Consider the following 13,650-nt stretch of genomic DNA (forward strand, 5'->3'; position numbering starts at 1 on the left):
AAAAAACAAAACAAAAAACTCTTCTTATCCAGTACATAAAAAGTCCAGACCTTTTATTTTGTTTGATTTTTATAAACATTTTTCTGAGTTGTTTAGCATTTATTTGTCCTCATTTTAAATAAAGCATCCTTTAATTTTATACCTTCACATTTATTTTATGATTATAGAATGTGAAAAATAAGATAGTCATCAATACATGATACCAATTATGTATTTGCTGCCTCTTCGTCGGCTATGAGTATGAAAATTACTTTAACCTTATTTTCACAGAACAGTGCCATTTTTTTCAGTCTTTGTACCTTACCATCCTTTCTTCTCCTATTCTCTTGAGATAGTCCTAATAAATTCATATATTACTAGGTGTGATTACATCATGAATTACGAAATTTCAGAATTGCTTCATACATATTACACAATCTACCTCACTGCATATATGTTTCAGAAGAAAAAACAACTGAGAAATGTATGTACCAGGAAGACAATTTACCTTAGGCCTGGGGCTATGGGAACAAACAGGTTAGATTTCAGCCTGGATCCCTCCTTGGGACATTTATTTATCTAAGAAGAACTCATTCATCAGATAGAGTTGACATGAAACCCTCTGTTAGGGAAGGTCATGTTTCTTCCCCAGTGTGAAGATATCATCTACTCAAACAGACTCATCTAGGGAGATGCTAGCAGTCCCTCCATTTCACCAAAGCTCACCCTTCATTAAATCAAAGGGGACTTGAGTGGGAAAATGACTCAAGGAACTTGGTTAGACAGGAAGTCAGAAAGAGCCCTTTACCACTAAACCTCTTTCTCAGAAACAGAGGAGAGCAAATTCCTCTCCACTGCCAATGATCTCCAGGCAAGACAAGACAACTCTTGAGTGACACCAGTGCTGCCAGTGACCAGACAGGCTTTTCATTTTCACCTAGTTACAATCAACCTTCTCAGTACCGGCCATTTAAAAGAATAAAGATGTTGTTTAAGATGTCTTAGTCTGTTTCATTTCCTAAACTTATATAGAACTAGAGCAAGGAAGATCACAGCTATTTAATGTGCTCTCTCTATACACCTCCCACAGGAGATTTTTGAAGAGTAATTGGTCCATAATTTAGGCATTCAATAAGTGATGATTTTTATTTATGTGTGTATCTATATGTGTACATACAAACATATAGGTGTACATAAATGTTCATGTATATTAACATGTACATATACATGTTCAAGTACATATTTACAGGACTATGTGCTTCACATATGTGTGAATATATATAATATATATAATCAGATTATATTACAGAATTTATTGCATAACTTGTTATTGTCAATATTAATATAATGAAATTCTTCTATCACATAATAAAGAGAAATGTTTGGGATACACTAGCTTTGTTTTACTAGAGATTTTTCCCTAGAATAGGTATGAATCCAGAGGCAACCCATGTTCATATGGTTCTATTGTGTATGTGGACATACATGCTTCAGTGAGACATGGGATTTTCTGGAACAAACCATGCCAAGCTACCAAAAAAGTTTCCCTAAGAAAGACAGAAAATATATCATGTAGTGTGAGAAATTATTTTTGTTGCTTTTCCATTTTGGGTAGATTTAAGTGCATTAAAAACTATATGGGTGTTTTGCAATGATACAACTCATACAGTAAAAGGAATATCAGTCTACATGCAGATGCACATGTCGACACAGGTATAATGTGGATAACTTCAATGTGTCCTTGGGTATCAGCACTCAAATACGGTTAATTTAGTTGTCAACACAGTGTTGTAGTCTAATAAGTTCATGTAAAACTTGACTTCATCTACAAGCAGTCTAAATTCTAGGTTATTAAATAACCACAGTCATCAAACGATCAGTCAAGATCACATTACATGACCATTTCTGATCAGCAGTGTGTGTCACCCTACCTTGATATTACAAATGCTTTCTTTTCTTTGCTCTAGTGAAATATAAAAACATGACTAATGTAAATTGTTGCCAGCTTGACGGCTGTTAATATTTTAGTTAAAGTAATGACATCTCTAAATCCAAAGAATTAATATCGTTTGCACATTAGGTTTTTAGAATTTAAATTTTATGAGAAAATAAGCAACTCTATTACATAAGCCGCCATCTATCCTATTATCCTTTCCCCATCCTTTAAATCTAAAGCAAAATGGATGCTAGTTATATGATATAGCTCAGCAGATAGACACATCTTATACACACTAATATCTTTTAACTTGTACAGAATAATTTATAAACAGCATGTGGTTTTTCTTGGAATTTTGAAAATACCAAAAGACTTTATTCATAGGAAAAACTGAAAAACAAGTAGACATTTTTGTCATATACAGAAAAAGGGAAAGAAAAATAAAATATTAAAGTATTTTCTCCAAAGTATATAACTGAGGTCAAAAATAGGTAAAACGAATTTCAAGACCATGATAAGATATTCATTTGACTAAGCAGTACCACAGATCATCATTCTTAATTTTCAATATGGGGTAGGCATTCCTGCTTTCCTGAAGGACATAAATCCATTCATGTTCCTTAAACTCCCTAAATTGCATTCTTGTTATGCAAGTTTTCCTTAAACATACTGGATTTTAGTTGTTTACTTTCAACACGACACCTACAGTTATTCCATATTAATATATCAATCTTTTCAGCATTCTGAATTTAATGTCAGAGACATTATTTCAAGTATCATCAGCTTTTCCACTCATGCACACTTTTATATAATTTCTATCATTTTTTTTCATCACTTACTTTCTGTGTGTATGATATTTTTAGAAGTATTCATTGTTATTCAACACATCTGTTCATTAACACTTTCTGGAACTTTCCAGCACATCACTAAAATAAGTCAAGAGTAATATATGTGGCTTTTAATCAATGAGCAACATTCAAACACTGCATTTAACCCTTGTGCAGTTAATCAAAGCAGAGCAAGAGCATGCACAGAATACTGGGACCGTTCAATTTTACACTAATAAACATGGAAAGCAATCAGTGATAAGCACTTAAAATGTTATAGTGGTATATTTTGAAAGGTATAATGTAAACTCATCTGCAATCACTGACTTACCCAAGACTGTGAGCTCTGCAGAGGCGCTAATGTTCTCATTCTTATATGTGACAACACAAGTATAGGTTCCGCTGTCATCATCTGTCACATTAGAGATGAGCAAATTGCTGCCACCCAACAATGAATACTTTTTAGACCTGTAAGAAAGAGGCCACATGCTTTGAGATGGCCAGTTAACATATTTGAACATGAGGCAAGATTTCAGAAGTGCTAATGAATTTTACAAATGTAAATCTGAAGAGATAAAATCCCTGTGTCATCAAGGATCTGTAATATCTCACTTTTTGAACTAGTATTAATTCAAGGTAAACTCCCATGAGGAAGCTCTTTGTATTAATTCAAAGATGAACTAGATTAAATGTAATACTAATAAATTATATTTATAGAAGAAATCTAATAATGTATAGAATAATAAATTTCTATTCTAAAAGCAATAATAAGAGATTTCCAAATAATTTAGTATGATTCTATCATTTTAAATTTTAGGGTGTCAAGGTGAAAGAAGTGGTTCCCCAAGGTGGAAATCAATGTCTTCTACTCTGTCATATAACTCAGTCACCATTTACAAAGTCCCATTTCAATTGAACCAAAAGCATCCAACTATGTCAAAGTGAGGCACTAACCAGATTTCCTGGATACCTTCATTACTTCAGAAACATTGTGATGGCGTAGTGTGTCTTATTGTTGCCTAAATATTTACTTAAAATGGGCAAAATTTAAACAATAATTTATGATCTATGTGCACATCCCATCACAGAAATGAAATGTGTTAAAAGGGGTATACCAATCATTCTAATCAATGAATTTAATTTCTTAAGTGAGACCCATTTAATCAACATGTTTCAGACTAAGTAGTCCATTCAACTATGGACTTGTTTTCTAATTCTCCGTTATTATTAATCCTGGGCTAATCCAATGTGAATCATTCTCTCCAGTATCATCTTATATTTATGTTAATTGGGATAGTAACAGGCATATTTGGAACTAAAATATCATTGCAGAGCTTAAAATGATATGTAATGCATTAAACTGAAGCAATGTTTTCTATTGTTAGCATGGTTTAAATATAATTGATGATGAGAGATTGTTTATATCTATGGTATACCATGTGGTACTTCTATATATGGAATGTGAAATAAATACATGTGCATGTAATATGAAATGATTGCACAACAAGCTAGGTAATCTGTGTGTGCATGTGCAATGTGTGTGTGTGTGTGTGTGTGTGTGTGTGTGTGTGTGTGTGTGTGTGTGTGCTCATTGTGTTATAAACATAGATCTACCTTCTCCTTATCATATTCCTGTGATGACATCATCTGATTGACCTTGCATTCCAATGTCACGCTAATTCAGTTTCCCTTTAGAATTGATCCCATAATGTTTTACTTCTTTCTTCATCATCTAACCATTAAACTCTGATGGTTAAATATCTTTTATACACTAATCATGCCAAAGAATTAGAAAACAAATGTAATTACTATGAGGAAACTGGAAATTTTGTTGCCTATCAGAAAGTGAGAAGTAATAGTATATAGTTCTCAAGGGCCCAGTTGTGTAATACCTCAGCTGGATAACCTCCTCGCCCCGTAACCAGATGAAACTTGGCGGAGGGTAGCCAGAAACACAACACTCCAGGACAGCATCTTTTCCTTCAACGGCTACTACGTTAGATGGTCTTTGCAGAAAATACAGCTGCCTGTGCAGCCCAGGATCTATGGGGAAAAAAAACCACAGGGTCATATATTTCATATACATCATAAATATCTTATATATATCATAAAAATTATAGCTAGAATTATATTTGTCATTACTTTGATTTAAGATAATGAAGAATAAAGTCTGAAAAGTAGAAGAATGCCAGGAAAATTTAAGGATTAAAGTTCTGAAAGAGTTTCTCTACTACCAGAGTGTAGAATCCTGATACTAGAATATTCTTAGCTGCTAAGAAATCAAAATATAAGGCAAAAGGCATAAGGTAGATGCTACTGATCCTTATTTGAGCTCCAGACTTTGTCTTCATTGGAAAAAGAGTCAATTTTATCAGTAACTAGTCTAAATGTTATCATCAAAAACTGTTAATGGTTCACTTGATCTGCAACTAACCATGATTCTACTTTCTTTTGCTTTTTAAAAATCACTTTTATGGGCCAGGCAGCCGTGGTGCACACCTTTAATCCCAGCACTCAGGAGGCAGAGGCAGGTGGATCTCTGTGAGCTCAAGACCAGCCTGGACTACAGAGCAAGATCCAAGACAGGCACCAAAACTACATGGAGAAACCCTGTCCCAAAAAACAACAAAAAAAATCACTTTTATGTATAGATATGTAAGATAAATAAACATATTAGTATGGTTTTAGATAGCATATGAAGAGTGTATTAGAATATACAATTTTGAGGAATTATTTGCTGTTTCCAAGCAGAAGTTATGTATGCTTGCTTTAGTTTTCTTGCTTGATTTCTAAAAACAAATCAGGCTATGGTTTAGTTTTGTTTTCATTATAAAATTTTAAAATCTTTCCGAAGACTGAGCTTGTCCCCATTGCTAAGAACTTGGGCAAATCAAGAAATCAGCTTCCCTACACTTCATCACTCACACTGTTTCATCTGTATATGTATTATCCATGTTTACCAGCATGGATGTGCAATCTAGTGACTCATGAGCTTCATTCTTACCCTCACTTGACTAACAACCCATTGAATTTTCACCATGTGGAGTAAGCAGAAATTCAGAGCCTAAGCATAGGTTCAACACTCAGAAAATCTTCTTCAGAATAAAGAGCACCTTTCTTTTCATTATGTGAGTTCCAGGCATAATGCCTAGAGACTTATCAATCAATAAAATGGCCTTATCCTCTGGTCTAACCTGTTCATCAATGTCCATCAGAGTTGATTTATTAAAGATATATTACTAAGTTTCCTCACTCCAATTAAAATCCACACCCCTCTAGGAAAGTTTAATCAAAAGTATAACCTAATGGAATATGTAGAATTAACCTGTCAGTAGTACTGTACACTCAAAAGTAAAACCTGAGTGCAAAGAGGTGATGAAATCCTACATCTAGGAGAGAGGTGAATGCGAAGTCACTAAATGAGATTAGATACAATGCCATAATGCAGACTGCTGCTGATCTCATAGAAAATTTTGGGAGAAGGACCTGGAATGCATTTAAATACAGTTATTGTCCTTAGCCAGATTCAACCTCTCATTCTTTAAGTGTGGGGTCATAGAAGAAAAACAAATTACTAGGCTAGTAATTAATTTTCATCTTAAATACTCTGTGTATAGAAATTTACACTTTCTTCATCTTTCTATATCTGTCTCTGGTAATTTCAATAACAGAATTAAATCATCTTCAATATGAAAACATTTAAAACATTTTCCAAATGTGTTAATTGTTATTAAACCAATGTTGCTGAAAAATGCCTCAAAATTTTTGGAAACCATGAAATGGCATATTTTATCTCCATTCTCAAAAGTGACTTTTGAATAAACAAATGTGGTTCATAAGATAACACTGCCTAAGGAAAACATTTTCTGAAATGGACAAATCCCCATGATGTGCATTTGTATGTATCTGTCCTTACAAAGGCAGACAATTCATTCAGAGACATCCCCTTACCACATGCTTCCAGGAATACCATTCCTATATATGCTGCACAAAGCTGCTATGTCTCACCCAGATGAGATCTGCTTAATTTCATTTTCTACCCAAAGGAAATTTTACCTGGGATGTTATACAGGTAAATTATTTGCCAATCAAGGAATAAATACTGCAACTCGAATAATTGTATTTTATTTTATCAGAAAACACAACCACCACATAAAATAATTCATATTTGAATACTTTAAAATTATTCAATGTATCAAAAACTTGAACAAATAAAACAGGGGTAGTTCCTTAATATCAGGTCCCCATCTTCTGCCACCATTTCCCCTATCATGAACATGTTACATTAGTATAGCTCAGTTGTTACCAAGGTTAACACCATTATTAAATTATCTCCATAGTTTAAATTAGGGCTAATTATTTTACATAGGCTTGTATAAATGCAAGTCATATATCCATCATTAGAGTATGCTGTGTCTTTACTTATTCATCTTTTGTCTATTAGCCCTACTTTAAAACTTAAGAGATAACTAATCATTTCACTACTTACATGGCTCAACATTTTTGAGAACTGAAACTATTTGCATTTTCTCTGTGTTAAGGTTTTCCCTGAGTAACATGACAGATTATAGGTTAATTAAGTAGTATTATTCATATAATTATCAATCATATTATATGCTACCTTTTAAAACTGCACTTTTTAACCTCAGCATTATATCCTTAACATTTCTTCATTTTGTGGTGGATAAACTTGTCCTTATTGTTGGACAGTATGTAATTGCATCAGTATGCCCAGCTTGTGCTTATTTTTAGCTTATTTAGTTCACCAATTGAAGGATAATTTAGTTATTCTCAGTGTTTGACATTTATGAACAAATCTTCTATTAGTATACATAGATTTTAAGTATTTTAATTAGATTTGTCATTTGACAATTTCACACATGTGCACAATGCATACTGATCACTCTCATGCCCCACTCCTTCCCCCTTAGTATCCTTATCTATCCCCTCCATGTACTTAAAAATCTACTTCTTGTGTTTTGTTTTGTGACCCACTGAGTTTAACTAGGCCTATCCAAGTTGGTTTGGAGCTACCCATTGGAGCCTGATCAGCTCAGCATTAGGTACTCAACTAGAGACAATAAAATCCCTCTCCCAGAAACCATCAATAGCCAATAGTAGAAGGGCCATGGCCATGAGCCGTCCCTTTATGTGACTGGGTATTGGCAGTGCCTGTCTAGTATCTGGTCAAGGCATGTAATTGCAGTTATGAGCTCATAATAACAATGGTTACACCAAGCCTAGATGATGGCATTTCAATGTGCTTTACCCTATCATCTGGTTCTCAAATGTTTCCTGCCCCTCTTCTATAATATTCTCTGAGCCTTAAAGGTATACATGTCTTGTTTACAGATGAGTCCAATGCCTCAGAGCAGAATCCCTAAATTGTGTGATAAAACTATGTTTAGTTTTGGAGAAAACTTCCAGATTTCTTCTAAAGTGACTGAATACTTCTCTACTCTCACCAAGACAAAACGTGTTCCTGTCAGGTACTGGCGGGTTTCTACTCTGTCATAATGGTGGGTGTGTGTAGTGGGTAGCTGTTCCAGGTTTGACCTTGAAGCACTGCCCCTAGTGAGGTAGCAGGTAACTGCTACAACTGCCTATGATCTGCCCCTGGGGCCTCTTTGGACCCTTAAGACCTGAGATGCATAAGTGCTCACTCTCTTGGCTACCTCCTGACCCTGGGTGCTGGGTTGCAGACCAAGTCAGAGTTCTCCTGAGAACCGCATTGGACTGCACCTCACCTCTTCTGGATCCTGTAACCGATCCCTTTGCTGGTTGTAAATCGTCCCAAAATAAACCTCTTTTGACTGTTAGATAAACTATGTGGAATTGCTTCGTTAATTAATTAACTCCTCCTCGGGTTGAATATCAGCACAAAATACTTGAAGCGCCTCCCTCTGCAAACTGAGTGGCTCTTTCTCTGTGCTACTTTCTGATGTGACCTGTGTTTTGCTTGCAGATGGCTGTAGAGCGGTTGCTCTGTGTGAGTTCGAGGACTGAGAACTCAAAAAGACATTCTATCATTGCTCTCAGAGTCTAACTGAAGAGTGACAAAATCCATGGATGGTAGTGGAGTCCCAGGTGACAGTCCCCAACCTAACTGCCAGATTGTGAAGAAGACAATCTTAAATGAACACCCCCCCCCAAACCAGAAATTGCTGTGAGGCGTTACTAAACCAAAAGAGGCAATAAATCTTCCCCTGTCTCAAGGGACTACATTTTGTTAGCTATTCTGCAATAGAATAGCAACCGGAACAAACACGTAACAATGAAAGCAAGACCACCCATCTGCACAATTTAGAATACCCACTCGCCATTGAGGTTATTGTCTTTGTTTGATTTCGGGTCTTAATAATGTTAGGATCACCTGGCCGTCCATGGAGACAATACTCAAATTCATTATTCCTCCCCTTTATTATATAAGCTTTAAAGTGAAAATTTTAAAGAGGCATTGGAAAATAACATATCACTGTTTTAAAATTAGTAGAAGAAAGACGATTGTCAAGGTTAACTGTGTGTGATAGAACTGCAGGTGGTTTTGATTTTCACCTTTAAGTTTCTCTGTATTTTCTAAAGGTTTTTCAAAATGGCATGTAGTATTTTTAAATTGAAGAGTTATTTTAAACTCCACTGTGGCAAGGTGTATAGAACTTTTACAAAGAGAAGAAAAAAATCACAAAAGTTAATGACTAAAACTCCAGGCAAATATTTAAAAGCAAATGAAAATTCTCCCTCTAAGCGCCTTAGTAGTTTAATGAAAAACTAGAAATTGTACATTATAACTCTTGTGGTCTAAATTGACTTTAATTAAAAACAGGATGGAATTAGTAATTAATGATGCATGTCATTTGTGTTCTAGCTATATGGGCAGTAGCTATTCAAGTCCCTGTAGCGCTATAGAGGTAATAGAAGATGTGAAATATTTTCAAGTGAATTAATGACACACCTCCATTACAGCAAAGGGGGTGGGTTCATGTGACTGTAAGTGACATCTTATAAACTGGGTGAGAGATCATATTGTTGTTATTTATTAAAATGCACATACACTTCAGATAGTTTTATAGGTTTAAAATATTTTAAAATAAAATTTGGAGAGAGTGCAAGTGTGGTTACTAGATAACAAATTTGGCAATATTTAGCATTAAAATTCATAAAAAATTTTCTGGTGACAAATGTTTATATCAATAATTACAAAGAAACCTTCTGTAATATAAAACTCATGAATAAATATGTACAAAATTACATTACTTGAGATTCTAAATTGATTGTAACGATCATAGTCTGCTTGAATTAAAACACATAGGTTATTCTGTTGAAAGAAAAATATTGGCATGGTTTTTTTGTTTTTGTTTTTGCTTTTTTTGGATTTTGTATTTTCTTTCTTTTTTTTTTCCTGTTCTGTCTGCCATCAGAATGGCAGAATAGTGAAGCCTCCTTAGAATCCAAGAGAGTAGTATGTAAAGAAGGAAGCAGAAAGTAGTTATTATAGGGTGATACATTTGCATAGTTCTCCCCTGGACTACAGAGATGCCTTGGAGCACTGATCGACCTCATAGCAATTTATTCCCTTTGACTGTCTGTCCCACATCCTCTATCCTTTTCACTTCTTTTTAAAATGGAAATTTTGGCCTGCTTTAGCTTCATCAGTTCTCTGAGCTGGAGTGGACTACTCTAAAATCATTAAAAAGAGAATTACCTGATAATGCCAACTGAGGATCTGAAACTGCTGGCTATTACTGAAAACTCCAAAGAGTTCTGCTCAGGTAGCTGAACTTTACAAAAGTGGCACTTCAAGAATAACATGATTTTCAAAGACAAACAGCAGTGAGAATAGTGCTAGTTTTTATGTTTGTATAAATTTCTTGAATGAGAGGCGTGATTAAAAATAACTTGGTTGTTAAGATGATTTCTTCATTCACACATTTCTCATAGGTATTTTTGCATTGCATGTAAATAGTCCAATTTCAAATAGATATGTAGCTATCAAAGGCACATCTTGGTAAACTTTTTAGATAATTGTAGAACTATCCATTAACACTATACCAATTCCTAGCAACCAATATCTGGACAGTTGTGATGTGGAATCTAACATGGTATCAATAAACATTCTGTACTGTCTTATATTAAAAAAAAAAATCCACTGGCTCATCTTGTACTTGAATGGATCATTCATTGATGTATGATTTCAGTCACATCAGTTGATGGTAATCTGGCATAGTACACTATTAAGACAGGACTTCCTACTGCTGAAATGTATCATTACAGAAAAAAAAATCATTTGTTACTATTGCTAACAATCCCAATAAAAATGACTTTTAATGTTGGAAAGCTGTCAAACTACCAGTAAAATATACAAGTTTTTCAAATTTCTAATTTTATCTTAGAAGCTTGAATTTCATTCTTGGTAGAAAATATTTTTATTCAAGTGGCTCATTCAAATCTTTCACTTTTGATGAAAAACATGGCAAGTATCCATGTCTGAAGAGATGCCATCCTCCTTTGATTGTCCTTTTTAATCAAGCTACTGTTCCATAAGGGGAGCCAACAAAAGGGTGGCTCATTCTGTTTGGGATTCAAGTTGTCACAGAAGTGTATACTGTCAAAGCGCACTGGCAGCGCTGTGACATCCTTCATATGCATTTTCCATTTTTGACCAGCAGAAGATAAAACTAAACTAAAATATAGGATATCAAGGATAATGATACAAAAGGCTTAATATTTATTACTGATTGTCAAGAGCATTCTTAGGCAGCATGGCAAAAACTTCAACAGAGAATGTAGCACTAGTGTTCAGACCTCACAGATTCCCTCAAAGAACCTAAAAATCCGTGAACCATTCTTTGAGAACCAGCAGAGACAGATCAGAAGAACAATCATCATGAAAGAACCAAGACTGCATTTCCTACCAACACAAGAGTAGCTTTGAATCTATCAAGTAGAAACTGATGCTATGACTTCTTCCTCCCTTTTCCTCTACTTCCTTTCCCCCATCCCTTTTTTCCTAATGTTCCTCCTCCTTCTTTTGCTTATCATTATTACCTTTACTTTCATCATATAAAACAGCGAAACCTTAAAAATGTCGAACAAGGAGGTGTGCTGGTCTTACTGCAGCTTGATATACCATGGCCAACTGACATCCATGGGATGCCCGCCTGTATCTGAAGAGAAACAGTGGAGGAGGAGTGAGTAGAGTGGGAGGTGGGAGGGAAATGGGGGGGCTGGGAAGAGGGAGGGAGGGGAAGCTTTGGGTAGGATGCAAAAACAAGAAAATAAATTTTACAAAAAGCTAAAAAAAAAAAAAAAAGCCTAATCATTCCATTCAGGAAGAGTCTATTTAGAGTGTTAGTCCTTGATCCTCTAGAACCATATACTATGGCCCAGTAACTATGATTAATACACTCAGAAATTAAACCCAACAACTATGAACAGAGCCACTGATACAAAGAGGTAAACAAAAGATTTCCTAGTCCAGTTGGAGAATAGGGTGTTTTGAGTGGCATTTTCTGAAATGAAGGGTACCGTTGGGCATTACAATGATCAAATTGAGGATGAGTCTCAGTAGCAACAAGATTTCACTCTTCATTCACTCTTGGTATAGATTTTTCCCAATACATCAAGTCTTTGCTATTTAAGTCCCTCCCAGCTGAGCAGGTCTGTGGTGGCACACACCTTTAATCCCAACACTCTGGGAGGCAGAGGCAGGCAGATCTGTGTGAGTTCAAGGTCAGCCTGGTCTACAGAGTGAGTTCAAGGACAGCCAGAGCTACATAGGGAAACTGTGTCTTGAAAAAACAAAACAAAACAATAAATAAATAAATAAATAATAAATAAATAAAATGAAATAAAAACAAAAAACAAAAAAGACCCTCACAGCAAATAACTAGTTTGACCATGTAAGTTATACAACTGGAGCTGTTATTTAGAGGAGAAGGAAACTCTATCATAATTATCTTACATCATGGAACATGGTGCTGAGGATTCTGGATAAGTGGGTGTGTATGTTTGCCCTGTGATGATAGCCTCTCTTCAATGGGACCATTTTCCAGAACTATGATTTAGGAACCTCACCATTAAAGTCATGTTCTAATTCTGAAGAATAACTGAGGCATGGAAAATTAAATTATAGATTGCTGGAATCTGTGTCAGCAAAAAATAAAAAATAAAAATCACCTCTTTTCTATGTTTAATAACTGTCACTCTCAGAATAACTAGTAATAGTTTTAATTTTCATGCTTTCTGAATGGAAAACCTTTTTCCCTATTGCATACTCTTTGGTGTGTGTGCTTTATTAAAATCATACCTGGTTGGATTATCACATCCTTTTCAGCTGAAACTGAAGGGCTCAGCCAGCTGCTCTATGGGGTAATTCTTTTCATTTCTGCTCAGGCCCAAGAGTCACAAACTCATTTAAATTCTCACAGTTCCCTATATCTGCATTCTCACCTCTGGGTTCCTCTGCCATTCACCTGCCAGCTGCTCAGCCTTTGTCCTTCTAGCTGGGCTTTTGCAGGTCTGCAGGTCTCAAACACCATCAGGCCTTACGCTATAATAAACAGCTCAGAGTGAAACTGTCCCTGGCATTCCTCCCAATTCATTGTTTAGAATTTGGGCTTTTGTTTGTTTGCTTGTTTTGCTTGGTTTTCTGAAAAGCAACCTAATCTCAACAGGTCACAAGAATGTATTTCACAATAATAAATAGAATAAATTTCATCTTGCTGTAAACTGAGGAGCTTTGAACACGGGAATGCAAGGAGCCATTTCTCAGGAGCTGTTCTTCTATCATTTTCTTGACTTATTTACACTAATTTGGTGCTAAAAATGACATTTGCTCTGTAAATATTCCTACATCTGTTCATATTTCCTCTTTCTTTTTCCATGAACACACACTTACTGCTATTTGTG

General features: G+C 35.2%; 1 protein-coding gene across 2 annotated transcripts in view; it reads right to left on the reverse strand.

Moving 5' to 3' along the window:
- Dcc (DCC netrin 1 receptor) overlaps nt 1-13,650 on the reverse strand; it is a 1,164,132-nt gene that overhangs the window by 589,279 nt on the left and 561,203 nt on the right. For both annotated transcript variants that reach the window (XM_052742483.1, XM_052742484.1), the window contains exons 4-5: nt 4,635-4,785; nt 3,074-3,210 (exon numbers count right to left, since the gene is read on the reverse strand). In XM_052742483.1, coding sequence (XP_052598443.1) covers nt 3,074-3,210; nt 4,635-4,785 — 288 coding nt within the window. The remainder of the gene's footprint in view (nt 1-3,073; nt 3,211-4,634; nt 4,786-13,650) is intronic.

The sequence above is a fragment of the Peromyscus californicus genome, unplaced genomic scaffold (genome assembly GCF_007827085.1).
Source record: "Peromyscus californicus insignis strain IS unplaced genomic scaffold, ASM782708v3 Scaffold_17__1_contigs__length_78620276, whole genome shotgun sequence".
Lineage (NCBI taxonomy): Eukaryota > Metazoa > Chordata > Mammalia > Rodentia > Cricetidae > Peromyscus > Peromyscus californicus.